We start from the raw sequence: 24,037 nt of genomic DNA on the forward strand, positions 1-24,037 counted from the left end.
GATGATGATACTAATATTGATTGATTCCCAATGGTTTGGCTAGTCGGCCTGCAATCTCCCAATATGTATTATTAGCATATTGATACTACCGCTGTCGAGGATGTTATATTGACCTTTGGAGGAGGTATGCCTTGCGTAACAATCTATCTTTGACCCGTTCCGTTGTCGATAAACGAGAGAAAAGAAACATGTCATGTGTTATGTTAACACTTTGAGAAACAAAGAATAGAGCTCTACAAATTTGGCTATGCAACACTTTGATAATATAATAATCAAAGAATCGCTATTATTATTATTATTATTATTGTTGTTGCTTTTCGACACTGATATACGTCTTTGAAAGTTGTTACTTTTACTTTACTTGCAAGCCAATCACAACAATCTTTTAATTAAATAATGGATGTACTTAAATAATAAACAATCACAAACACACTATGATATATAGTACATACAATCAACATGCGTAGATAATAAACCTATCTTGTAAACTATCTAAAGAAAGGTGGTCAGTCAGCTGACAGACACCTCCTGCTTCTTTAATGTAAACTATTGTATTATCAAGTCATGTGATTACTACGATCTAGATAATTATAATTCTCGTTGATGGAAGATGATGTATTTGTATTGTGTGTAATTCGACTGAATATCATCGAAATTCATCAGTACTTTGTATTATGACTCCAACTGACTCAGCAAAACAAGTATGGTTTCATAGAAGTGTAATGATTACACATTATGACCTGCAAATTTTGATTTAAATTAATTTTTGTTTTTTTACATGAAATTAATAAATTGGTGACCACTTGAAGAGAGTAAAAAACAATAATTTACTTTCATAATTAATAATAATAATATAGATAGATAGATAACCTAATTCGAATAGTGATAAATAGAACTTATAGATTAGATAATTAAAAAGATAACCAATATAAAAAAAAAAAGAGTTTAATAATAATAATAGTATAATTTTTGTAAAGATTGTTTTAATATAGTAGTAGCAGTAGTTTTTAAAGATATTTGTAGATAAATCATTCAACATTCATTCATTCATTCAATATCATTTTCAAATAGAGTAAAAATAGATCTTAAAGAAAATGAGTAACAATTTAATTATTAAAGCAACCCATCAAGGCGATAACAGAAGAGTGTATGTACAAAGAAATATAATTATAATTACAATTCTTTTATTTTTTTTAAGAAATTATTCATAATATTTATTAACCTCTCTTTTTTTTTTATTTCTTTTAGATCATTTGAAAGAGACCCAACATTTGAAGAATTGTATGGTACATTAAAGAATTTATTCAAGATTGATCCATTCAATATTACCTATACTGATGAAGATGGTGACCAAATCACCTTGTCGTCAGAGATGGAAATGAAAGAGGCCATCTCTATGATCTCTGCCAACAAACCACGTCTCTTGCGTTTGGCTGTCACCAAACCTGCTGCTGCTTCTGCTGAACCATCTGCTCCAGCCTCAGCTACTGACAATGCATCATGTCAACAACCAAACTTGCATCATTTGGTCTCATCTATCATCGGACCAGAACTTTTCAAGAATTTGAACAATGCAGGTGTTGCTGCTGCAAACAATGTCGATTCCACCAAACTCCAATCCGACATTTCATCAGTATTCCAAAATCTCAGTGACCCAACTTGGATCAATTCTTTGGTTCAATCAACTCTTGATTCTCTCAAGGGATTGAATACCAATCCAACTGATACCACCTCTGCTTCTGCTCAACCAGCTGCTGCTGCCCCTGCTTCACCAGCAACTCAAGATGTTAACAACAATAACAACAAGGTTGAACATCCAGGAGTAGTTTGTGATGGATGTAATATGGGAATCTTTGGTATCAGACACAAGTGTGCTGTTTGTCCAAACTATGACCTCTGTGAATCATGCAAGGAGAAGGGAGATGCCATTCATCCAACCTATCATCAAATGTATTCCATTACCACTCCCATTGGTACCTCTACCAGTGGTGGTTGTCCAAGATTCCAATATGGATGGCGTCAATTCCACCATAACAACAACAACAACAACACTGATCAACAACAACAACAACAACCACCACATCATGGTGGATACTATGGTGGATTTGGTGGTGGTGGATGGAATGGTCGTGGACGTTGGGGATGTCAAAACAAGAATAGATACCTCTCTCGTTATGTATCGGATATGGCCACCAAGGATGGATCTCTTTTGACCCCAGGTCAAGGATTCACCAAAATCTGGCGTCTTCGTAACGACGGTAACCAACAATGGCCAGAGAATACCACTCTTTCCTTTGTTTCTGGTGACCGTATGTCATCGCCAGACGGTGTGACTGTCGAACCAGCCCTTCCAGGCAACGACGTCGATGTCGCCATCAACCTTGTCGCCCCATCTACCCCAGGTCGTTACATTGGTTACTGGAAGCTCTTTACTCCAGAAGGAAACGCATACGGCCAACGTCTTTTTGCCGACGTCTATGTTGAAGGTAAAAAGGAAGAGGTTGCAGTTGAACAAGTCAAGCCAGCAGTAGTAGAAGAGAAAAAGGTAGTCGAAAAGGTAGAACCAGTAGTCAATGCTGATGCTGCAGTAGACCAACCATCAATTGAAGAAATTGATGAGAGTGAAAAGCCATTGTATGACTTTGTAGCCATTGGATCTCCAATTCCACTCGTCTCTCAAGTACCAGCTCCACTCCTCTTCCCACAAGTTCCATCTGCTCCACCAGCTGCCCCAGAACCACTTGTTGCCGTCGTCCCAGAACCAGTTGTCGTTGTCCCAGAACCAGTCGCCGCTCCACTCCCAGAAGTTGCACCAATCGTCGATGATAGTAAACGCGAATGTATTGCACAATTGATTGCCATGGGCTTTGGTTCACACCCTAACCTCGCCGAGATTGTCAAGAAGTATAACTACCAACTCAACGAAATTGTCGATCGTCTCATTGCCGATTAAATCCGAGTAGACCCAGGTCACCATTGTCATTGTTTATTAAATATTTAATATTGTTAACAACCAAGTAATTTTTTTTTTAATACCAAAAAACCAAATAATCAAAAAAGATATAAAATAATAAAATAAAAAAAGGAAACAATTATTTATTTCCAAAAAAAAAAACGATCATGAGTTTTTATTTTCCAAGTTGACAATATTGACCTTGGCTCCTGAACTACTGTCACCTCTGCTATAGCTCCGAACCTATGACCCTACCTATTGACCTTGGCCCATCACCTAGATCTGCTTGTCACTCAAACCGAATTCAAAATAACAAATTTATAAGCAGAGGGTATTTTATCTCTTATTATTTTATTAAATATGTAATAGTTTTATAAATAAACCCTATCGCGCAAATAACATTGTATCTATATAGGATGAAAGCAGTACAGTATTGTATTTAAATTTATTGTTACTGGGTGAATAGAAAATAGATTACAAGCATCCAAGATAGATGATATATTATTTTATTTGGCAGGTTTCTTCATTTGATTGTCGAAAAAAATATCTTTACTTTCTTCATAGTAGGGATTACCTTTGGTGGATAGCTGGGCATCCTCAGATGGGTTAACTACCATTATCTTATAATTACTCTTTAGCTTTCTTGATTCATCACTACTTTTAACGTTGTGACCCGAACAAGATGGAACTACTCCATATATCATGTTGGTTCCATTTGTACGTTCGGGGAAGGCTATATGTGCTCCGTGAACTGCATGATTTGTGCATGTAGCAAAACCACAAAGCAAGGGTTTTGAAACTCCATTGACAGAAGATAAATAATGGTCGCCAGAATAAGTAATTTGGGGTAGATTTTGATTATGAGAGTTGTCTTTGTTGATAAAATCCTTATACTTTGCTATATGGGAACCTTGTTGTGGAAAAGCACTACTTTTCCCTGGTTGCCCAAATTCATATTCGAAATATATCTTTATTGTTTTGCAAGATATTTTTTTTGGTAGAAAAGGGATGACGATCTTTGCTTGTACGTTTCAAAAGAACAGATCCTTTCAAACGAAACGACCACCGTCAAGTGTAGATAAAGGATATGAATTTTCAAATATCTTTGGAATATTTTTTACGCTGTTAAATATACAAAAAAACAATCATAAGTTTTATTTAATTAATTTTCCAAAGTTGCTAATAATAATAAATAAACAGTAAACTTCTACTAACTATTTGATTATATACAATGATATTAGTGTTTTGTTTCGAAAAAATAAATGAATGCTTCAGAAAAAAACTAATGATAAATTATTAGTTTGAGCATGCTTTAATTTCATTTGATTTCAACGATTCGTCAACACTTCAACAGATCAGAATTCTGATGATACAATCGATCAATAGATTAGTAATCAAATCATCAAAGACGAGTCATTTCATTCATAATACTCATATCATATCATCAATCAATAGAACAATGTCAACAGCATCTTCATCATCGTCGTCATTGTCATCAACACATCAACATCTAAGCAATGAAGAATACAATGAAATGAAAAAGGATCTAGTAACAAGATACGATGCAATCAAATCAAAGATAACTAATCCCAATGTCACATTGGTAGCTGTTAGCAAGACTAAACCTTCATTTATGATTAGAGCTTTATATGAACATGGTCAAAGACATTTTGGTGAAAATTATGTATGTAAACATTCTTATATATATACAATTTATAAATAAAGATACTAATATTTAAATGTAATAATAATTTAGATTCAAGAATTACAAACAAAATCAGATGAAGTATGTGTGTAAACACTTTGATCATTACTTGGATCATCCTAAAACAAAAAAGGGAAACAATTTAATTATTTAATTAATTATTTAATTATTTTCTATTTTTAGTTATCTGATCTAGTTGATATTAAATGGCATTTTATTGGTAGTATACAATCAAATAAATTAAAATTATTGGAGACTGTAAAGAGTTTACATGTCATCGAAACCATTGAAAAACAATCAACAGCTGATAAACTAGCTAAATCATGGCCACACCAAACTCCAATCAATATAATGGTTCAAGTTAATACAAGTGGTGAAGATTGTATGTAGAAACAACAACAGCAACAAAATAGATTAACAATTAATTGGATTGTTTGATTTTCTTTCTTTTTAGCAAAGAGTGGATGTGAACCTGGAGAAATTGTAAACATTGTCAAACATTTAATAACTGATGAAAAATGTAAACAAAAATTAAAAGTAATTGGATTAATGACTATTGGAAGTCCAAATGCATCTCCTGATCAACCTGATTTTAAAGTAAATAATAATAATATAAAAACAAATAATAATTATAGATAATATTAATTTTGTTTCTATTACTCTTTTTAGAAATTGGTAGAATGTAAAGAAAATATATCAAAAGAACTTGGAATTGATAAAGAATCAATTGGACTTAGTATGGGAATGAGTCATGATTATATTGAAGCTATTCAATTTGGTAGTACCAATGTTAGAGTTGGTAGTTTAATATTTGGTGAAAGAGATTATTCCAAAAAAAAGAATTAAAGAATATATATATAATCTCTATTCAATTTATTTGTTTTTAAAATGATAAATCATTATCATTATTACTATCACTATCTTCTTCTCCATTTTCATTTCCATTTTGTTCCAATTCATCTTGACTTGAATCATCATAAATACTTTGATAAGAGTCAACTGAATTTTCATCTTCATCTTCAACTTGATCTATATCTTCTTTGTTTAAATCCATTGATGAAAATAGACAATCTTCATCTTCTGGAGCCAATGCTCTCATCTTGTTGATTCGGTCTAAAATATCCTTTGGATCGTGACTGGCAGGGTTTATAGAGTCGAGGTACCGAACGATTGAAAAGGATTGGGGTGAGTGATACCCCAACTGGAAAGCACAAAGATTGAGGTTATCCGAGATGGTGGAGATGTTGACGAGGTTATCAGACCACACGGTGATATTCTCGACCGACTGACTCAACGACAACACTGACAACATGTTGTTGAGCAGTTTGATGGTATTGGATCGCCGTGGTTTTCTGATGGGTGCAAAGTCAATATCGAGTGTTACTAACGACCGACTCGTCGCAACGGCTCTGAAAATCTTATTGGCAAATCGAATGGGAACCTGATCCAAATAGATACACCTGAGAATATGATTCGTCGAGATAAACGAGCACAGACTATCAATGACTTGACCATTGTCAAATTGTGAACCGTCCAACAATTCCAACTCGACCATGTTGGGTGCATTTTCGTGATGTTTGAATGCCTGGAAAAAGGTGATATAGGTTTGTGCGCTACTGCTGCTGGCAATGCTAAAGAGAAAGTGTCGTATCTTGAACAACGTAGACATCTTGTACCCCTCGACCGGACACACGCTGAGTGTGGTGATGTTGGAGTGTTCGTTGATCTGGTCAAGCAGCTCTTGTGACGCTGGAAACGGACAGTACAGATGCACGAGGTTCGGTGCCATTGTCACATAGTTTCCGAGTGCTTGGTTAAAGTACTGCACTGTGATGGACGGCGGCACCGATATATTGATGAGCTTGAGACACACCAACTGCGGCAACCCCTCCACCAACTTGCGAAAGAATGTCTGTGCCGAGAACTCGTGTATCTTGACACTCTCCAACACCAACTTGGTCAGATTCGCCATCGGTCCATTTGTAAGTGTATGATTCACCATACTCCAAGTATCATCAATATTTAACCGTGTAGTCATCTCTTTATTACTTGGTATATCTGAGTTGGAGTTGGAGTTGTTATTAAGGTTGTATTGATTGCATGTGAGATGATTAGATCTAACTATTTTAAAGTGATTCAATGAGGTGAGTGTATCGAGTGGGATGAGGTATTGAGATGACGGTTGCAAGACAATTTGGTTAAAGATGATGGTTGATGAGAAGCATGTCGGCGACGACTGCAACAAATGTCCATTATTGGCATAGAAGGCAGTTGCCAGTGGAATGGTTGTGAATATATGTAATGAGAGAAGAGATGTGCACATGGAGAGATGTTTGTGGAGAATGGGGAGAATAGAAGCCTGGGTAATTTGAATGTCTAGTTTCTCAAGCGACCCATTTCGAGCGGATTGACCAAGTAGAAACTCAATCACCACCTCTGCATCCTTTAACATGATGAAGCTGTAAAGATGGAACCTACGTACATTGGCAAAGATGTCTCCCATTCTCTGACGCATACACGGTGATGGTGAAAATGCAGTAGATGTAGACGACATGGATGACAGAGATGAGCTTGTCGATGACGCCAACGACGTTGCGGATGACACCAACAGACCTCTACCATGTGACAGCGACGACGAAGACGACGACAACAATGAAGACGATGTAGTGATTCTCTCGACATACTCTAACGCCTCGTAAAAGGTTGTTATCGTCTTTAAAGCACAGTACTGTGAGTCGAGGTGCTGAAAGATTCGAACATCCAACAAATGAGAATGTCTTAGCGTCGACAACAACGACGATACAAAAGTAAAGTACTTTTTGCAAACCAGATTAAGCTCTATTCTCCATCCATACGATGACGTTACATCACTCCAACAATACCCTATTATCTTTGCTTGAACGTACCATGGTATTGATACCTTTCCAGATGATTGATTGGTCGAACAACACCCATCTTTACTATTATTATTATTATTATCTTTACTTGTTGTAGTTGTAAGGTGATGATTCAATGATTCTTCAACATTATTGTTCATTATATTTGGGTATCTTTAACTTTATAAAACATGTGAATGAATAGGAATCAATTGATTGAATCGATTTAATATATCAAAAAATGAACTTCAAAAAGTTTGATCAAACTCAAATACTCTCGTCCTGCTAATAGATAATATGATGTATGTAGTATGTATGTATGTATGTTTTAATTAATAGCAATGGATGATGAACTGTCAATGATGAACCGTGAATAGTAGCCTATTCAGAGTGTGACGGACGACCTTCTAAAAAGCCATCAAAAAATTAAATTAATAAAAAAAATAATTTGAACAACACCAAAAACACATTAATCTCTCTAGCTTGATTAACTCTTTTCTTTCATTACAACAACAACCATAACAACAACACACACACACACCACGAATATATATTTTATCATCATAGATAAATAGATATATTTATACTATCATAGTCGACAGTATTATAGACAAAAGAGGAGAGGAGATATTGGATATACAATAGATAGATTGGATAGATATAGATATAGAGCTTAGTTTTGTAAAGCACAACACATAGATAGATAGATAGTAGTACAGTCATGAGTACAAATCCAAATATAGCAAAAACCTCTATGAGAGGTTTAACAAACTTTATTTCAGATTTGAGAAATGGTATGAATGAATCACAACAAAGAATGAATGATATATTAGATAGATTAGATAGATTATATTAGATAGATTAGATAGATTAAATAGATTAGATTAGATTAATGAATCAATTTCTTTTCTTTTCTTTTTTATTTAGCTCCATCAAAAGAAGTAGAAGAAAAAAGAGTGACCAAAGAAATGGCACATATTAGAAAGGAGTTTAAAGAAAACAAGAATATCGATGGTTACCAAAGAAGAAAATATGTTTGTAAATTGATTTATATGTACATGCTAGGTTATGAATTGGATTTTGGTCACATGGAAGCTGTAACCTTGTTATCAAGCACTAAATTCTCTGAAAAACAAATCGTATGTTTTAAAACAAAAAGACAAGAACAACAATCAATGATACTTATTAATCTATTTATTATTAGGGATATATTTCATTGGGAGTATTATTAAATGAATCACATGAAATGTTACCATTGATTATTAATTCATTTAAAGAGGATTTGATGGCAAGAAGTGATTATTTCCAATCATTAGCTCTTGCTGCCATTTGTAATATTGGTGGTAAAGAAATAGCCGAGTTTCTTGCCCCAATCATTCAAAAACTATTAATTGCAAAGTATGCAATACAAAAAAAAAAAAGAATAGATAGATAGATAGATAGATCAATCTTTTCTAACCTTTTCTTTTCTTTTTTCTATCTATCTATTTTAGTACATCATCAGCAATGGTTAAAAAGAGAGCAGCTTTGGCTATTCTTAGAATGAATCGTAAAAATGTTGGTCTAGTAACACCAGATTCATGGGAAGAACGTTTAGTTTCTGTTTTAGATGGTAAATCAAAAAGAAAAAGAAAAAAAAGGAAATGATTGATTAATATTAATTGATATTTTTCTATTTTTAATTTTTAGAACCTGATTTTGGAGTATTAAATTCATTATTAAGTTTATTAATTGATTTGGTATCAGAAAATGCAACTGGATGGGAATCAGCAGTACCAAAGGTGATTCATATTCTACACAAGATTGTCATTTCAAAGGAAACACCCAAAGAATATATTTATTATCAGATTGCATGTCCATGGCTTCAAGTTAAAATTCTAAGATTCCTTCGTTACTTTTCACCTCCAGATGATTCAGTTGGACGTCGTCTTACTGAAATTCTCAATCAAATCTTTTCCATCTCTGAATCTGCCAAGGCTGGTACCATCAATAACAAGAATGCTTTAAATGCAATCCTCTTTGAAGCTATCAATTTAATTATTCATCATGACAAGTATGAAAAGATAATATAATATATCTTTATATAATAGAAATGATATTAACATTTAATTTATTTTTACTTTTAGTGACCCAACATTATTAAAACAAACTTCAACATTATTGGGTAAATTCATTACAGCCAAGGAAACAAATATTAGATATTTGGGTTTAGAAGCAATGGGTCATTTTGCTTCATTATCAAATGAAACTTCAATTATGATTAAGAAATATCAAGATACTGTTTTATGTATGTACAAAACAAAAACAAATTTAGCATATCATTGAATCAATATATATTAATATTTATTAATTTATTTTATTTATTATTTTTTAGTATCATTAAAAGATGCAGATATTAGTATTAGAAGAAGAGCATTGGATTTATTATATGGAATGTGTGATAAGAATACATGTCAGACTATTGTAGCAGAATTGTTGCAATACTTGCAGACGGCCGACTATGCCATTCGTGAAGAGTTGGTTATCAAGATTGCCAATTTGGCCGAGAAGTTTGCTAGCAACTATAGTTGGTACGTCGATGTTATCTTGCAGTTGATTACATCGGCTGGCGACTTTGTCAGCGATGCCATCTGGTACCGTGTCGTCAAGATTGTCACCAACCACGAGGATATCCAAGCATACGCCGCATCGACTGTATTCAATGCTTTGCAGTCGCGTAATGCCCACGAGACACTCGTCAAGGTTGGTGGCTACATTTTGGGTGAGTTTGGTCATCTCATTGCCGACAATCCCCAATCGACCCCTTTGAACCAGTTCAACATTCTCAATAGCAAGTTTGGAACATGTTCACCTGCCACCAAGGCATTGTTGCTCTCTACCTATGCCAAGTTTGTCAATCTCTTCCCAGAGTTGACCAACCAGACCCAAGAAGTGTTTAAACAACACGCATCGTTTATCGATGCCGAGATTCAACAACGTGCTTGCGAGTATTTGCATTTGACATCGTTGAACGAAGAGTTGATGCAGACTGTGTTGGATGTGATCCCCGCGTTTGTCGACAACTCACACAAGAGCACAAGTAGCAACAGCAGCCATGCTGGCCACTCGGCTCCATCTACTACCGACTCGGGCAACACCATGCACTCGGGTAACAATGGATACAATAGTAACAGTGGTAGTCAGAATCCAGAGAACGCAACACCACCAAGAAACAACGGACTTGATCTACTCGATCCATTTGCTCTTAGCAGTCCCACCACAACCCAACACAACCAACAAATACAACAACAAATGGCGCAACAACAACAAATGCTACAACAACAAATGTTACAACAACAAATGTTACATCAACAACAACAACAGCAACAACAACAACAACTTGTAGTCCAACAACAGCAGGTGATTGCACAAGCAGATACTGGGTCGACAGGATCACCATTTGGATTCTCACCAACGACCAACTCTCCCAATACAGGGTCGTCAGGTTCACCGTTGGATCCATTACAAATCAAGATTGCCAATGCATACAAACGTTTATGTTTGGTGAATGAAGGTGTGTTGTATGAAGATGGCAATATCCAGGTTGGTATCAAGAGTGATATTAGCGGTTCCGGTGGACGTTTCATGCTCTACTATGGCAACAACTCTGCATTCCCATTGTCTAGTTTCAACGTTCAATTCGAATCACCTTCAAACGGTATTCAACTCACACCACAGTCAATCGCACCTGTCATCCAACCCAAGGCACAAATCCAACAATCTCTCTCGTTTGTGTGTACTGGCGAGTTTAGCGAGTCACCTATCGCCACCATCAACTTTTTGACACCAGGCAAGCCCATCACCATCCACCTCAAACTTCCTCTTGTCGTCTCCAAGTTCTTTGAACCACTCAAGATGAACAGTGGAGAATTCTTTTCCAAATGGAAGATCCTCCCCGGTAAACCAGTCGAGATCCAAGAAGTGTTCAAGTGTGCCAAGATTGATATTGAAGGATTCAACAAGATCATGTCAGAAGGATTACGTATGACTGTTCTCAAGGGTGTAGATCCCAACCCAAACAACTCTGTTTCATCAGCTCTCTTCCCATACGCTCAAAATCCAATCCAAGTACTCGTCAGAATCGAAGCCAATCAACAGGCAAGCATGTGTCGTCTCACCATCCGTTCTCAATCTGCTGTAATCTCAAATGCTCTCAAACAATTATTACTTACTCATTTACCATAAACTAAATATAAATATATAAACCATATTTCCAAAATAATAATAATAATAGTAAAATAAATAAAAATATTGTAATTTAGAAAACTACGTATTCGACTGATTAATCATTTTCGTCGACAAAGAGATAGATACTTACTTTTAGAAAAAGAGATGATAAAGAATGGAGTTGTACAGGTATTAAGATTAAGAAACTTTAGTATCTATAAACAATTATTGTTGGAGGAATCATTGTATCGACGCAAAGATGCAGGCAATTGGTTGATCATTAATGAAGGGACACCCGACCCAATGATCATCATGGGTATCAGCGGTCGACCCGATAAACTAGTTCATTTGGAAAAGGCAGCTTCATTAAACATACCAATCATCAAACGATACACTGGTGGTGGTACAGTCATTGTAGATCATAATACTCTATTCACTTCATTCATTATGAATAATGATTTTATTCAACAATCTAGTAATAATAATCATAATAGTAATAATAGTAATAATAATAATAGTCAAAGTTATTTATATCCAAAAGATATAATGAAATGGAGTGAAGGATATTACAAGAATGTATTTATAGATTATAATGATTTCAGTCTACAAGAACACGATTATGCATTTGGTAATAGAAAGTTTGGTGGTAATGCTCAAGCATGTTCGAGAACACGGTTTGCACATCATACTTCATTTCTATTCGACTATGAAACCGATAGAATGGCAACACTCAAACAACCAGAAAAGATACCAACCTATAGAGAAAATAGAGAACACAATAGCTTCCTGGTCAAATTAAAGGATCGTTATGATTCACACAACACCATTTCACAATTGATCATTGATGCAATGACCAATCTACTTTTATCCAATAATAATAATAATAATGATACAGCAGCAGTATTGGATAAGGATGATTCACCATCAAAGATGATGATGATGGTAGATTGTACTTTACAAGATGCAATGCGATATTTAAATACAAGTGAAGATAATATTCCATCTACAGTTTGGTTGGAACCTTTGGATCTATTAAAACAATTGGAATTGGAAAAGAATAAATAATAATCAATTCAACTAATCTGATATCAATCACTGTTATTGTGGACATAATGTATCAACTATTAATCATTTATTATATTTACAAAAGAGAGAGACAGAAAGAATAATAATAATATTATTATTATTGGTTACTACTACTACTACTACTACTTAGAGATTGGCAAAATAATCATTGGCATCATCTTCAACGGAAGAGTTACCATTCTTGGCAACACTCTTGGCACGAAGCAAAAGAGCAAGATTATTGTAATCTCTATCAATATCACGTTCTGGGTTTTCGTCAATATAGTTGCTCATGTACATAATATTATGTTCACTAACAATTCCCATGGACAAGATAATAGCCTTGATACGTTCTACTTCGGCAGCAGTCAAAGTATCACATGTAGTAACTGCAAGAATTGGTTGTGCTTCTAAAAAAAAAAAAAATGTTTGTTGTTAGTTATTGAACATCTATTAATAGAATTATATTTATATTTATACATACTAATAGAAACCAATTCTCTCAATTTTGATTGGATAATTCCTAAAACAGATGCATCTAAAAAGGATCTAGCAGTGGCTACATAGATACAAACTTGAGCGGAGTATCTTGCGTCTTGTTCAGAGTAACGTTTGATATCATTTGGACGATATCTACCTTCAAAGATATCCAAATAGCCCACTCTGTTGTCAGTGGCGGTAATACCCTTCTTGTCGATAAGCACCAACTTGAGCTTTTTGATAATATCAATTGCAAGAGCGGTTTTAAAGATTGCATATTTGTTGACATAGACACAGATTGGATAAAAGTGGAAAAACTCTGTACCATGAGAATCGGTACTCTTGGAGGTAAAGAATGGATAGGAAACATTTCCACATGTAAATACATTAAGCAATCCATTATTCAAAGAAGACTTTCCACTTCCTACAACTCCATCAACTACAACTGAAAATGGTTCATAAAACTCTCCTGCAAATAATGCTTAAAAAAAAAGAAAAGAAAAAGATTAATATAAACTAAAAAAAATATTATTATTATTATTTTAAATTTACATACCAGTAGGAATACTAAAGTAGCCACTTGTAACTACTCTGCCTGATGGATCAAGGATATTGAAAAAGATACGTGGTGGAGGATTGAGAGTAGCATCGAATGATTTGGCCAAAGTACATGGAATGACGACCTTTTGGTGATGCTTCATTGGTTGGGATAAGACTTGAGTCCAAGGTTGATAGAAACGACTATTTTGAACTTCAATTCTGTAGTTGGCTGGGAGATCAGACTTTAGTGGCATGAGTAAAAAGTTGACCAAGACGGCATCATTCAAAGTTTGGGCAACGGCAGTTGGATCCAAACAAACACCAACAGCAAATTCTCTTTCTTCATTGTATTCGGTGAATAGGATTCTTGGAATATCTGGAATCTCTGCTCTTGATAGAGTCTTGGTATTGCCAAGAGCACCAGACAATGATTGGATATCAATAGCTGGGTTGTTTGAAACAGCCATCAATGAAATATGTTGGTCACGAAGTGATGCAACCGTGTTTAAAATGGCAGTGTCTGTAACTGGTGGAAGAGCAGATGAAAAGAGAACAACAATTGGACTACCTTGTTGTGGTGACAATTTTGGTTTGATAATAGAGTTTCTACAAAATGTCAAAACATTACTAATCACTGGTTCAGTTCCTACTGCAAATGTCTTTAATTCTAAAAGAAAGTAAAAATATAAAAAAAAGATAAACATTAGAGATACACTCAAAAAGTTAGGTATCCGTTTGAAATTTATAAATACTTGTAATATCTACACCCAATTCTTGTTTAATTTGAACTTTGTCATTTTTAAAGTCGGTAACTACAAAAGGGGTTGTTCCAAATACGACAATACTAAAGTAGACTCCAGATGGAGCCATATCTACAATAAGATGACAGGCACGAAGATGTTCAAGAAGGATGGCATCGGTGGTTTCAGTTGTAGAGGTATCAATTGCCAAAATAACTTGGGATGGAAGTTTGTTCATAATCGATGTGAAACATTGTACCACATTGGACATATCTTGAGTTGCTGTCATTGTAATAAAAGAATTGAAATATTGGTGATAGATAATTATTTGTTAAGATGACTTAATAAGATGATCATCTAAAAGAAAGTTCTTCTATTTATGACTCAAAAATTGGAATACCTAAAATTATGAGTTTTGGAGCTCTTAATGATCAGACAGACTCAAATTTTTGAAAAGAAAATAAATCTATTAAATAGTTTGGACTTGAATTTATGGTTTTGGGTTTTTATTTTTTACTTACTTTTTGCAAAAAGAATCTCTCATCACCATCATCATATGATTAACAAATAATTACATATATACATTTATATAATTTTCAAAAGATGTGGAACTCCTCAAAAGAAATTGCTAGTTTAAAGTGTGAAATTGTAAAAAAGGATGAGGAAATTGCCTTTTTAAAGAGGGGGATGGTTAAAAAGGAAGAGGAAATACAAAAATTATTAGATAAGAATGTTTTTTTACAAGAAACCATAAAAAACGTATCATCAAGACCTATCAACCTTTATTTAAAGAATATCGATTTTGCAACTTCTATTCCAACCCAACCCTATATACTCGATCAAACCAGTCCAATAGCACCATCCATTTCATTTTCAAACACCTATTTCAACCCTACCACTCCCTCACCATTCCAACAACCACAGCATCTACCTTTTCAAACTCAACAACAACAACAACAACAAAATGTTGTAATTTCACAACCAAAGAAACCCCTTCATCAACTCAACTTGATTATAGTTAGAGGACAAGTTGGAATAGATTCAAAGACTTTCACATCAATTAAATCTTTTTTGGTGTCACATCTGCCTCCCAAACATCTCAATCATCATGAGGAACTCCAAATTAACATTTATAATGTTAATGATGGAGACCAACCACCAAACAATATCAATGGAGTATGTCTTTATATGGCAAATTTCCCAACTGCTAGAATTATGATGGATGAACATGAACCAGCAATCAATCTCATCAAAAAACAGTACCCAAACTGTAAGATTGTATTGGGTATTTGGTTGTTTGGTGAGAATTCTCCACCAGTCGCTATTCAATCAAATAGAATTGTTGATGAAACAGTTACATTTATTTATTCTACTGGAAATAGTATTGTTTCAGATAAATATTATGCACTTGAAACAATTAACAAGTTATTACTTTCAAAAGCCACTCCTCCTTTAACTACAAATTAAAATGAATAAAACCTTTAAAATTGTTATTTAATTATAATCTTTATTTTTTTTAATTAAAAAATAAAGATAAAATGGTAGCATTTGATTTAATAAAATTTGGATTTGATCTAAATGTAACATATAGATTGATAACCAATTGAGGGAAGAGTGTATCAAAATATTGGAATGCTGCCTCTGGGCTGTCGAAAAATTGTTTGCTGTTGTTGTTGAGTTTAATGTCTTTGAAATGTTGAATACAATTACGAATGCATCGAATGAGATCTTTGACATTTTCAAAGTTGTAGGTAACATTGACGTTTTGGACCAATAGTGATAGGAGATTCTTGTCAATGACAGTGTCCCATGACTTGACAGTCGAGCTTCCAATTTCTTGGAGTGATACGACTGGAAGAGTGTTCCATGAAGACGATTTGGATGCTTGATAGCTCGTGTCGAGGAATGACATTTTTTGTTGGACCGTCCAAAAGAATGGGTGTTTGGAAACGGCAGCAATCGATGGTCTGCTGTCGGCATCTTTGAGTACCATTTGAGTGATTAAATCAATTGATTCCTTGTTGGCTTGTGGCAGAGATTCGGCCACATCTGGTCGGTCGCACATGATTCGTGAAATACGTTGCCATTTATCAGTGCCAAATGGGTGACCTTGACCGTCGCTGAGAATGTAGCAAATGAGACATCCAAGTGAAAAGATGTCAACCGACTTTGTTTTACGTTGTCCAGTGATGGTTTCGGCGGGGTGATAACCACCAGTTCCAGTTGGTGAATGGGTGAGTGAGAATGAGCTGTCGACAGTCAACATCTTGCTCAGACCCATATCTGATATCAACAGACGACCATCTTTGATGAGAATATTTCGAGGGTTTAAATCGTTGTGGACAACATTGTGTTGATGGAGGAATGTGACGCCGCTAATCATATCCTTGATGGCTGTCATTTTATCTAGATTTTTTTTCTGTTGGATTATTTGTGCTGGTACTGCTTCGTTTTCATACATTTCTTGCAACGAACAGTCGCACAGACTGACACCGAGATAAAAGAACATATCATCCTCTTCCTTGTCAATGTATCGTACCATATTTGATGATCCCGCAGCTTCATTTGAAAGCTTAATCATCAAATCAATTTCCTCTGCAACTCGACTCGTTTCGTTAAATGCCTTGTTCATTTGTTTGATGGCAACTGGAACCTTGAATTCACTCCACAATCCCATGAATACCAATGTACCATTACTTCCTCTACCGATAATATATTTTGGCGCTCTACTAAATCTAAATTTTCCAACTGTTTTATCCAACTCGACTTCTACTATATTATATCGAGATAGTAATTCTTCTTGTTGTTGTTTTTTATCAATTTTAACTTTGTTTAAATTAATTTGTTTTGTTGATTCAGATGATGTAGGTGTTGTTGTTGTTGTTGTCTTTGGTATTACAAGTTGATCAGTTTTAATTTGAAGAGGAGGAGGAGTAGGAGTAGGTTTAGAAGATTGATTTTTAATTATTTTTTTTGTTGGTTGTTGTTTTTTCTTTTCATTATTATTATTTTGATTAGTTTTTGTAGTTGTAGTTGTTGTTGAGGAATTTTTTAAATTTGTTGTCGGTAAAGTTGAGTTATTAATATTCTTTAATAAATTTAACAATTCTTTTTCTTTTTCTTCTTCCTCCTCTTTTTCTTTTTCTTTTTCTTCTTCTATTTTATCATCTATTTTTTCTTCTTTTTTATCATTCTTTGGTTTTGATTTTTTCTTTTTTTTCTTCTTTGTTGCTTCTTTTCCTAAACCTGTTCCTAAATCTTTAGCCAATTCAGAAATTAAAGCACTTGTTTTATCTTTGGCAATTTTTGTCCATTGAGACAACTCTTGTTTTCTTTCAAACTTTGTCTCTAATATTTGACAAGTAAGATCATCCAAAAAGGTTGTCTCTGGGTATTTGCTTAAAATATATTTTGCAAGATCCACTCTATTAAGAATTAAAAAGAGTCCAACAATATTGAGAGTGGGACCATATCCGAGCGGATCCATCCTATTAGATTTGTTTTTAGGAGAGTATGGAATAAACAAACCACCGTATTTTCCTAGAGAATCTACAGATTTGTGTGCTATGTTATTATAATGCTCGTCCCAATAACTAGAAAGGAAGGTGGACTTTGCATGTTCAGGAAAAAGGTTGAGCAAGAAGCCAAGCATGAGAGGGGATGTCGCAAAAGCGGCAATGGGTACTTGTCCTTCAAGGTCACAGTTGTATAGCAAAGGGGGAATATACATTCTTCGAACAGTATGCAAGTGCATGAGCATCTGATAGGCGGTAACCGATGGGTCATAGATGAGCTCATGGAGGACATGAGTGCAAATGTGAAATAGTTCTGGGGTTGGACGTTGAAATAAAACTTCCATTGTTAAAATGTCACGATTGAATATAGCCGCCGATGTTAGACCACAATCAATCTTTACGTCACGGTATTGTTTTGTTGCGCAAGAATGTAACTTTCGTCGTAGAGTTTCCACCTCGAGACCACAATGATAGAGCATTCGTAGCATTTCGCCCCTTTTCAGAGCAACACACAGCTCTTCGATGGACATATCTCCTGGACCTTCTAACCCACGTCTTGGGTTTTTGGCGAGTTGTGGACAGTGCTTGAGCAGCAGCGCAAGTGTCTCTGGTTGGTTGAATAAAATACAAGATAGGATGACATGACCTGTTGTCGTCAATAGGTCTGGTTTGGTAAGGCATATATCCTTCAAGAGCTCCAAGTCGGCGGGGCCGCTGTTGCGAACGGCCATATCTATAGGTTGGAAATAGACCCCCAGCATTTTGGTCATAGCACAATGTGCGTGCTCCAAAGCCACTCGTGGGAGAATTGACTGACACAGTTCAAACTCTCTTGTCGTGGTCACTGGAATCTTTGAAACAGAGTTGTATGAACCCCATACACCTCCAGAAAAAATGGCATCTTTATTCATATAATCCTCTGCATACATAAATACGCCACTCTCTTCATATGTCTGATGAACCTAATCAAAAAAATATAAATAGGTTAGTATATTTATATAAAGAAGGACAGCGGTGCTTATAGTATAACATACTATAAAATGATATGTGTTCATATGACGTAACCGAACCAGTATTTCCATGAATTCTATACGATATTCTTTATCTTCCTCCTGGGTGAATCTAGGTGACGGGCCGGTTGCTGGCATTAGATATAGGCTTGTCACGATATAAAATAAAGTTTGTGCTTCGATACAGTGATAAAACACTGAAATAAACTTTAACAATGTTGTACTACGTCTCAGTATGTGAGACAATATGATTTCAAACAGTGTCACTTGACCCAAATCCATAATCAATTTTACATTATCTCTAAAATGTTTTTCTTCTCTAAAAAGAAGAAGAAGAAGAAGAAGTAGAAATGCTAGTTAGTGGTGATTCTAATAGTTATCTGATAGTCTGTCTTTCCTAGTACTACTTACAATTTATAAATTGTTTTAAATTCATTTTCATTCAATGTATCTGTAAGATTTAGACTTGAACACATTAATAATAAAGTGTCAATTGAAGAAGAGGGTGTCGATCCATCCTTTGGTAAAGCACGAATGGCATTGAGGATATATTCTTCTGTATCTTTTTGTGTTTTCTCAAACAGACCCTTGGCATGTTGTTTGCGTGAATCTTTCCTATCGGAATAGTTGTACTTGTGTACAAATTCATCACCTGCTCTGTAATCGTGTAGCGAGTAGTGTATAAAGTCACCCTTCTTTTCTTGTTCGATAAAAGGTAGTGAAATATCTTTTGATCCTTCATCGATATCAACACTAAACATCTTTGATTTGGTTAACCTTTCGATTATGTTGATACCTTCAAGTCTCTGTTTTCTATCCATCATCTTTTTTCTTTTTTTATGTAATATATATACATATATATTATATCTATCTATCTATCTATCTATATATCTATTTAAATCTGTGTAATGAAAATTTCATTGTCTTGTTTGTCTGTTCAACATTTTTGAACAGCCAACTTGTGATTTAATTAATTTTACTTCCGTGGGTTGTTAATAGTGTATGGGTTCTCACATCGATCACAAGCTTGTGATCATTTATTATTATTATTATTATTATTACAATCAATCATGAAGATAATATCAACAACAACAACAACGATCATCATTCTTTGTGTGATTGTATCAAGTTTTGTGGTATCAAGTGAGTTGTTATCGATCACTGGTTTGTTGGGTGGATTGCTTGGTGGTTCATCCTCATCATCATCCTCATCATCCTCTTCATCATCATCTTCTTCTTCGTCAACATCGTCATCTACTGGTGGATCAGGACCTATTATTGATATTGATCTTGGACCAATTAGTTTAGAGTTGTATTTGGCAATTGGTGATCAAGCAAATAGAAATCTATTCTTGGATTGGACACATAAATACAACAAGACATATTCAAATGCAGAATATCAAAAAAGATACAAGTTGTTTGTTAGTAATCTCGTGTTTATCAACAGCTATGCAACATCAAACCCCAACAGTCAGATGGTACTTGAAACCAATGAGTTTGCAGATCTATCACTTCAAGAATTCATTGATACAAGATTGACTAAATTCAACATGTCTGAAATCACTGATGAATTGTTCAACAATAATCAACCACAACCAACAGATAATCAAACATCATCTTCATCTTCATCATCATCAGCACCACCAATGTCATTGCAAAGTGCAACTTCAAGACAGATTCTATCAACAACAGATCAATCAAGATTTGATTGGAGGAATTACGCGCAAGTAAGTTCAGTTAAAAATCAAGGATCATGTGGTTCATGTTATGCGTTCTCTGCGATTGGCGCAATTGAATCATTGTACCTGCAAAGGGGTAGGTATCTTGATCTCTCTGAACAAGAATTGGTTGATTGCCTGGATTATTATAATCACGGATGTAATGGGGGTTGGATGCACAACTCTTTTCAACAAATCAAACTTAATGGTGGAATATCATTGGAAAGTCAAACCCCTTATGTAGGGAAACAATATAATAGTATGCCATACTGCAACAATGAATCCAAATCGACCAAAATCTCATACTACACAATGGTGACAAGGACTGAGGAAGGCCTGACACAGGCAATACGACTCAATCCTATTTCAGCTGCATTTGATGCAACTTCAAGGTATGTAATATATCAAATTAACAATCTCACTCTATTTCCTCTATTAATCTTATCAATCAATCAATCAATCAATTTAATTAAATTTGGTAACCATTTCAACAGAGAGTTCCAAATGTACGGTGGCGGAATATTTTATTCTCCAAATTGTAACAAACAGTCGCCATCACATGCAGTACTCGTTGTTGGTTTTGAACCAGATGCTTGGTTGATTAAAAATTCTTGGGGTGGTATGTATAAATATATAATATCCCTATAAAATTCAACAACAAATCATAATCAATCAAGATTTATTATAACTCATCCACTCTATTCATTCATTCATTTTTACCTTACAGTCGGGTGGGGAGACAAAGGCTATTTCAAGATTGCCAGGAATATCAATGATCAATGTGGTCTAGCTAGTTATGCAAGTTATCCACAATATTTTAATTGATAAATGTGAAGGGATCTAAAGGGTGAGAGTGGTCGACTAATGTTACACCCTTTTTTCAACAAAGAAAAGTCGGCTCATTATGAATGATTAAAAGTATATTTTATCCAAACGTTTGGATTGGTAACTACTACTTACCAATTAATTAATTTATCGGATATCACTTTATCATCATACAGTTGCCCTCGTTATAGTGAAGGTTCTCCATGGTATTGTAAAGAAAGACTAGATCTAGTTTCACAAACTCTTGAGATCAAATTTTTGTATAGTCGCTGCCAGCGGAAAGTAGATAAAGTCCACTCTCCAATCACTTTCCCTTTTTGTAAAACATTGAAATTCATTTCTACTTTTATATGGTTGTTTGTTGGTTGGTTGATGATTGTTTTGATTTTAAAAAAAAAAACAAACATAGGGTTGTATTACAATAGTTGAGATCTCAACTATCTCTTATCCACCAAAGAAATTTGCTCTGTCTCCTCCTGAATCTAATATTAAAACAAAACAAAAATGAATGTCAATATTAATATTAATATAATTGATATCTATAAATATCTCTATTTACTGGTAGCAGGAGAAGCAATAGCAGTTGATATCATGGCACTAGCAAATGGTTTCATTTTTCCTATAACTGTAAATAGATAGATAGATTCATCAAAAAGAAGAAGTTAGTTCAAATTGTTTGTTTGTTCTAGATTTATCTTTGCAATGAATTCATACACATTCTTTTTCTTTCTGCTTTTGGAGTTGGAGTACTACTATCGAATCCGTCCATGATTATGATGATGATGGTGAGTTAAATTTATGTGTTTAATTTAATATATATATTTATACAAAGGTAATGTATGTATGTAATGTTACAAGAATGATAATAATAACCATCGAACCACCAAAAGTCTGTCTATTCTATTCTTGTATTGTTCTATAATTTAATATCAGTTCCTTTTAAAGTTGGATTCTAAGGTATGATCCCATTAAAAATCGAGGAGACATTCCGACAGATATTTATTTCTATCCAGATAAAAAACGAGCTACTTTTGTGAAGAGTTGTTCAATTCAATTCAATTGAATTATTTCTCAATTTTTGATCACCTCCTCTCATTGCTATTTTTTCTATCTCTATTCGATGAAATAATCGATCAATTGTGATGATACACACAAAGTAAACAATGTGATCGCAAACAAACAAATAAAATTAATTTTTTTTTTTGAAGTCAATCAAATCGGGATCGGGGTTGATTGGGGGCTCACCATGAAGTGAATCGTCGTCGTCACACACAACAAAAACCAAAAGGCAAAATGTTGGAAAATTTTCCAGTGCATCAAAAAGCCAAAAAATCTGGCTTTGATAGGTAACAGCGTTGTGAAGATTACACTGCTCAATCGAATGTAAGCAGGCGGGTAGATACATTATTGCGACGATGATTATCCTCTTGCTCACTCACAACAACAACAATTTAATATCATTATCAAATTAAACATAACTATTTATTTGTTCACTTCACTTATATCTATTTCTATTATTTATTTATTATAATATAATTTAGACTTACACTTTACTTTCAAGACATGATAAAATTAATTAATATTTTATTAATCATTTTTTTGATTAATTCAGTAGCAGTAGATGCATTCAATATTAGAGATATACTCAACTTCCACCCATTTAAAAAGGCCGATCAGCCAAACAGCATACTCATCAAACAACAAGAGAAACAATCATCACCAGCCTCAGCACCCATTCGTGACGGTCTTGCCTTTTTTGGCAAGGATCTAACCAATGAAGAAACTGGCGTTATCTGCGACGCCTGCATATGGATCGTCAAGGAGATTGAACAATGCCTCGACCAGAACCAAGCTACCATTGTCTCTACCGTATCAACTCAATGTGTCCTTTTAGAGACTCAACCATTCATCAGTGTCTGTCAAGCTATCGTCAACAAGTTTGGTAATGACTTGATCGATATGGTCACTGACAAGATCACTCCAGAACAAGTATGCAAGGATATTAAATTATGTTGTGATGACTCTTCATCATCCGATGAACCATCTACTACTGCCACCACCACCTCTACCACCACTTTACCCTCGACTACTACTACTGGTGACTCTACTACCACTACTACCACCACCGCCACTGGTGACTCCACTACCTCTACTACTACTGGTGGTTCGACTACCATTTCTACTGGTACTACAACCAATGCACCAATTTCTAGTGGTTCCATTTCCACTGCCTCTGGAACTGGTCTTCCAACCTCTGCTGGTCATACCTCTGCCACTGGTGGTTTGGTTGATCATGAAGGAAATGAAATTTATGAATGGTAATAACAACCATTCATACTTTTCTCCCCCTAAAATATATATACAATACTAATCTCGACCACCAACTTTAAAATAAATGTTAAAA

General features: G+C 34.7%; 13 protein-coding genes across 13 annotated transcripts, besides 1 other annotated feature; 7 read left to right on the forward strand and 6 right to left on the reverse strand.

The window, feature by feature from the left end:
• Positions 1–1,094: 1,094 nt before the first annotated feature.
• Positions 1,095–2,953, forward strand: DFA_00600 (ZZ-type zinc finger-containing protein; the record flags this gene model as incomplete). The annotated part of the gene is made up of 2 exons (XM_004358530.1): positions 1,095–1,147; positions 1,249–2,953. 2 exons carry the CDS (start codon positions 1,095–1,097, stop codon positions 2,951–2,953), a joined length of 1,758 nt encoding a protein of 585 aa, XP_004358587.1.
• Positions 2,954–3,459: 506 nt separating this feature from the next.
• Positions 3,460–4,275, reverse strand: DFA_00601 (uncharacterized protein; the record flags this gene model as incomplete). Its single annotated transcript, XM_004358531.1, has 2 exons — positions 3,460–3,921; positions 4,237–4,275. 2 exons carry the CDS (start codon positions 4,273–4,275, stop codon positions 3,460–3,462), a joined length of 501 nt encoding a protein of 166 aa, XP_004358588.1.
• Positions 4,276–4,412: 137 nt separating this feature from the next.
• On the forward strand, positions 4,413–5,466 carry DFA_00602 (uncharacterized protein; the record flags this gene model as incomplete). The annotated part of the gene is made up of 6 exons (XM_004358532.1): positions 4,413–4,637; positions 4,710–4,739; positions 4,842–5,040; positions 5,113–5,255; positions 5,328–5,394; positions 5,441–5,466. The coding sequence occupies 6 exons, from the start codon at positions 4,413–4,415 to the stop codon at positions 5,464–5,466; spliced, it is 690 nt and encodes a 229-aa protein (XP_004358589.1).
• Positions 5,467–5,541: 75 nt separating this feature from the next.
• Positions 5,542–6,327, reverse strand: DFA_00603 (uncharacterized protein; the record flags this gene model as incomplete). The annotated part of the gene is made up of 1 exon (XM_004358533.1): positions 5,542–6,327. One exon carries the CDS (start codon positions 6,325–6,327, stop codon positions 5,542–5,544), a length of 786 nt encoding a protein of 261 aa, XP_004358590.1.
• Positions 6,328–6,472: 145 nt separating this feature from the next.
• On the reverse strand, positions 6,473–7,695 carry DFA_00604 (uncharacterized protein; the record flags this gene model as incomplete). Its single annotated transcript, XM_004358534.1, has 2 exons — positions 6,473–6,661; positions 7,141–7,695. 2 exons carry the CDS (start codon positions 7,693–7,695, stop codon positions 6,473–6,475), a joined length of 744 nt encoding a protein of 247 aa, XP_004358591.1.
• A 560-nt stretch (positions 7,696–8,255) lies between these two features.
• On the forward strand, positions 8,256–11,758 carry ap2a1-2 (adaptor-related protein complex 2; the record flags this gene model as incomplete). The annotated part of the gene is made up of 7 exons (XM_004358535.1): positions 8,256–8,328; positions 8,462–8,673; positions 8,739–8,932; positions 9,028–9,146; positions 9,224–9,587; positions 9,661–9,821; positions 9,909–11,758. 7 exons carry the CDS (start codon positions 8,256–8,258, stop codon positions 11,756–11,758), a joined length of 2,973 nt encoding a protein of 990 aa, XP_004358592.1.
• Positions 11,759–11,905: 147 nt separating this feature from the next.
• On the forward strand, positions 11,906–12,805 carry DFA_00606 (uncharacterized protein; the record flags this gene model as incomplete). The annotated part of the gene is made up of 1 exon (XM_004358536.1): positions 11,906–12,805. One exon carries the CDS (start codon positions 11,906–11,908, stop codon positions 12,803–12,805), a length of 900 nt encoding a protein of 299 aa, XP_004358593.1.
• A 147-nt stretch (positions 12,806–12,952) lies between these two features.
• Positions 12,953–14,854, reverse strand: DFA_00607 (uncharacterized protein; the record flags this gene model as incomplete). The annotated part of the gene is made up of 4 exons (XM_004358537.1): positions 12,953–13,215; positions 13,290–13,766; positions 13,842–14,492; positions 14,578–14,854. 4 exons carry the CDS (start codon positions 14,852–14,854, stop codon positions 12,953–12,955), a joined length of 1,668 nt encoding a protein of 555 aa, XP_004358594.1.
• Positions 14,855–15,168: 314 nt separating this feature from the next.
• On the forward strand, positions 15,169–16,032 carry DFA_00608 (uncharacterized protein; the record flags this gene model as incomplete). The annotated part of the gene is made up of 1 exon (XM_004358538.1): positions 15,169–16,032. One exon carries the CDS (start codon positions 15,169–15,171, stop codon positions 16,030–16,032), a length of 864 nt encoding a protein of 287 aa, XP_004358595.1.
• Positions 16,033–16,081: 49 nt separating this feature from the next.
• On the reverse strand, positions 16,082–19,914 carry irlE (putative protein serine/threonine kinase; the record flags this gene model as incomplete). The annotated part of the gene is made up of 4 exons (XM_004358539.1): positions 16,082–17,990; positions 18,909–19,042; positions 19,115–19,409; positions 19,502–19,914. 4 exons carry the CDS (start codon positions 19,912–19,914, stop codon positions 16,082–16,084), a joined length of 2,751 nt encoding a protein of 916 aa, XP_004358596.1.
• Positions 19,915–20,160: 246 nt separating this feature from the next.
• On the forward strand, positions 20,161–21,633 carry DFA_00610 (uncharacterized protein; the record flags this gene model as incomplete). Its single annotated transcript, XM_004358540.1, has 3 exons — positions 20,161–21,200; positions 21,303–21,427; positions 21,536–21,633. The coding sequence occupies 3 exons, from the start codon at positions 20,161–20,163 to the stop codon at positions 21,631–21,633; spliced, it is 1,263 nt and encodes a 420-aa protein (XP_004358597.1).
• Positions 21,634–22,077: 444 nt separating this feature from the next.
• On the reverse strand, positions 22,078–22,247 carry DFA_00611 (uncharacterized protein; the record flags this gene model as incomplete). The annotated part of the gene is made up of 2 exons (XM_004358541.1): positions 22,078–22,115; positions 22,193–22,247. 2 exons carry the CDS (start codon positions 22,245–22,247, stop codon positions 22,078–22,080), a joined length of 93 nt encoding a protein of 30 aa, XP_004358598.1.
• Positions 22,248–22,324: 77 nt separating this feature from the next.
• Positions 22,325–22,402: a sequence feature (Short protein (DFA_00612, EGG20749.1) was converted to a misc_feature.).
• Positions 22,403–22,492: 90 nt separating this feature from the next.
• Positions 22,493–23,955, forward strand: DFA_00613 (uncharacterized protein; the record flags this gene model as incomplete). Its single annotated transcript, XM_004358543.1, has 2 exons — positions 22,493–22,541; positions 23,246–23,955. 2 exons carry the CDS (start codon positions 22,493–22,495, stop codon positions 23,953–23,955), a joined length of 759 nt encoding a protein of 252 aa, XP_004358600.1.
• Between the last annotated feature and the right edge of the window lie 82 nt (positions 23,956–24,037).

This window comes from Cavenderia fasciculata (genome assembly GCF_000203815.1).
Source record: "Cavenderia fasciculata unplaced genomic scaffold Scf_Dfasci-F-a-25c12.r2-5, whole genome shotgun sequence".
Taxonomy (NCBI): domain Eukaryota; phylum Evosea; class Eumycetozoa; order Acytosteliales; family Cavenderiaceae; genus Cavenderia; species Cavenderia fasciculata.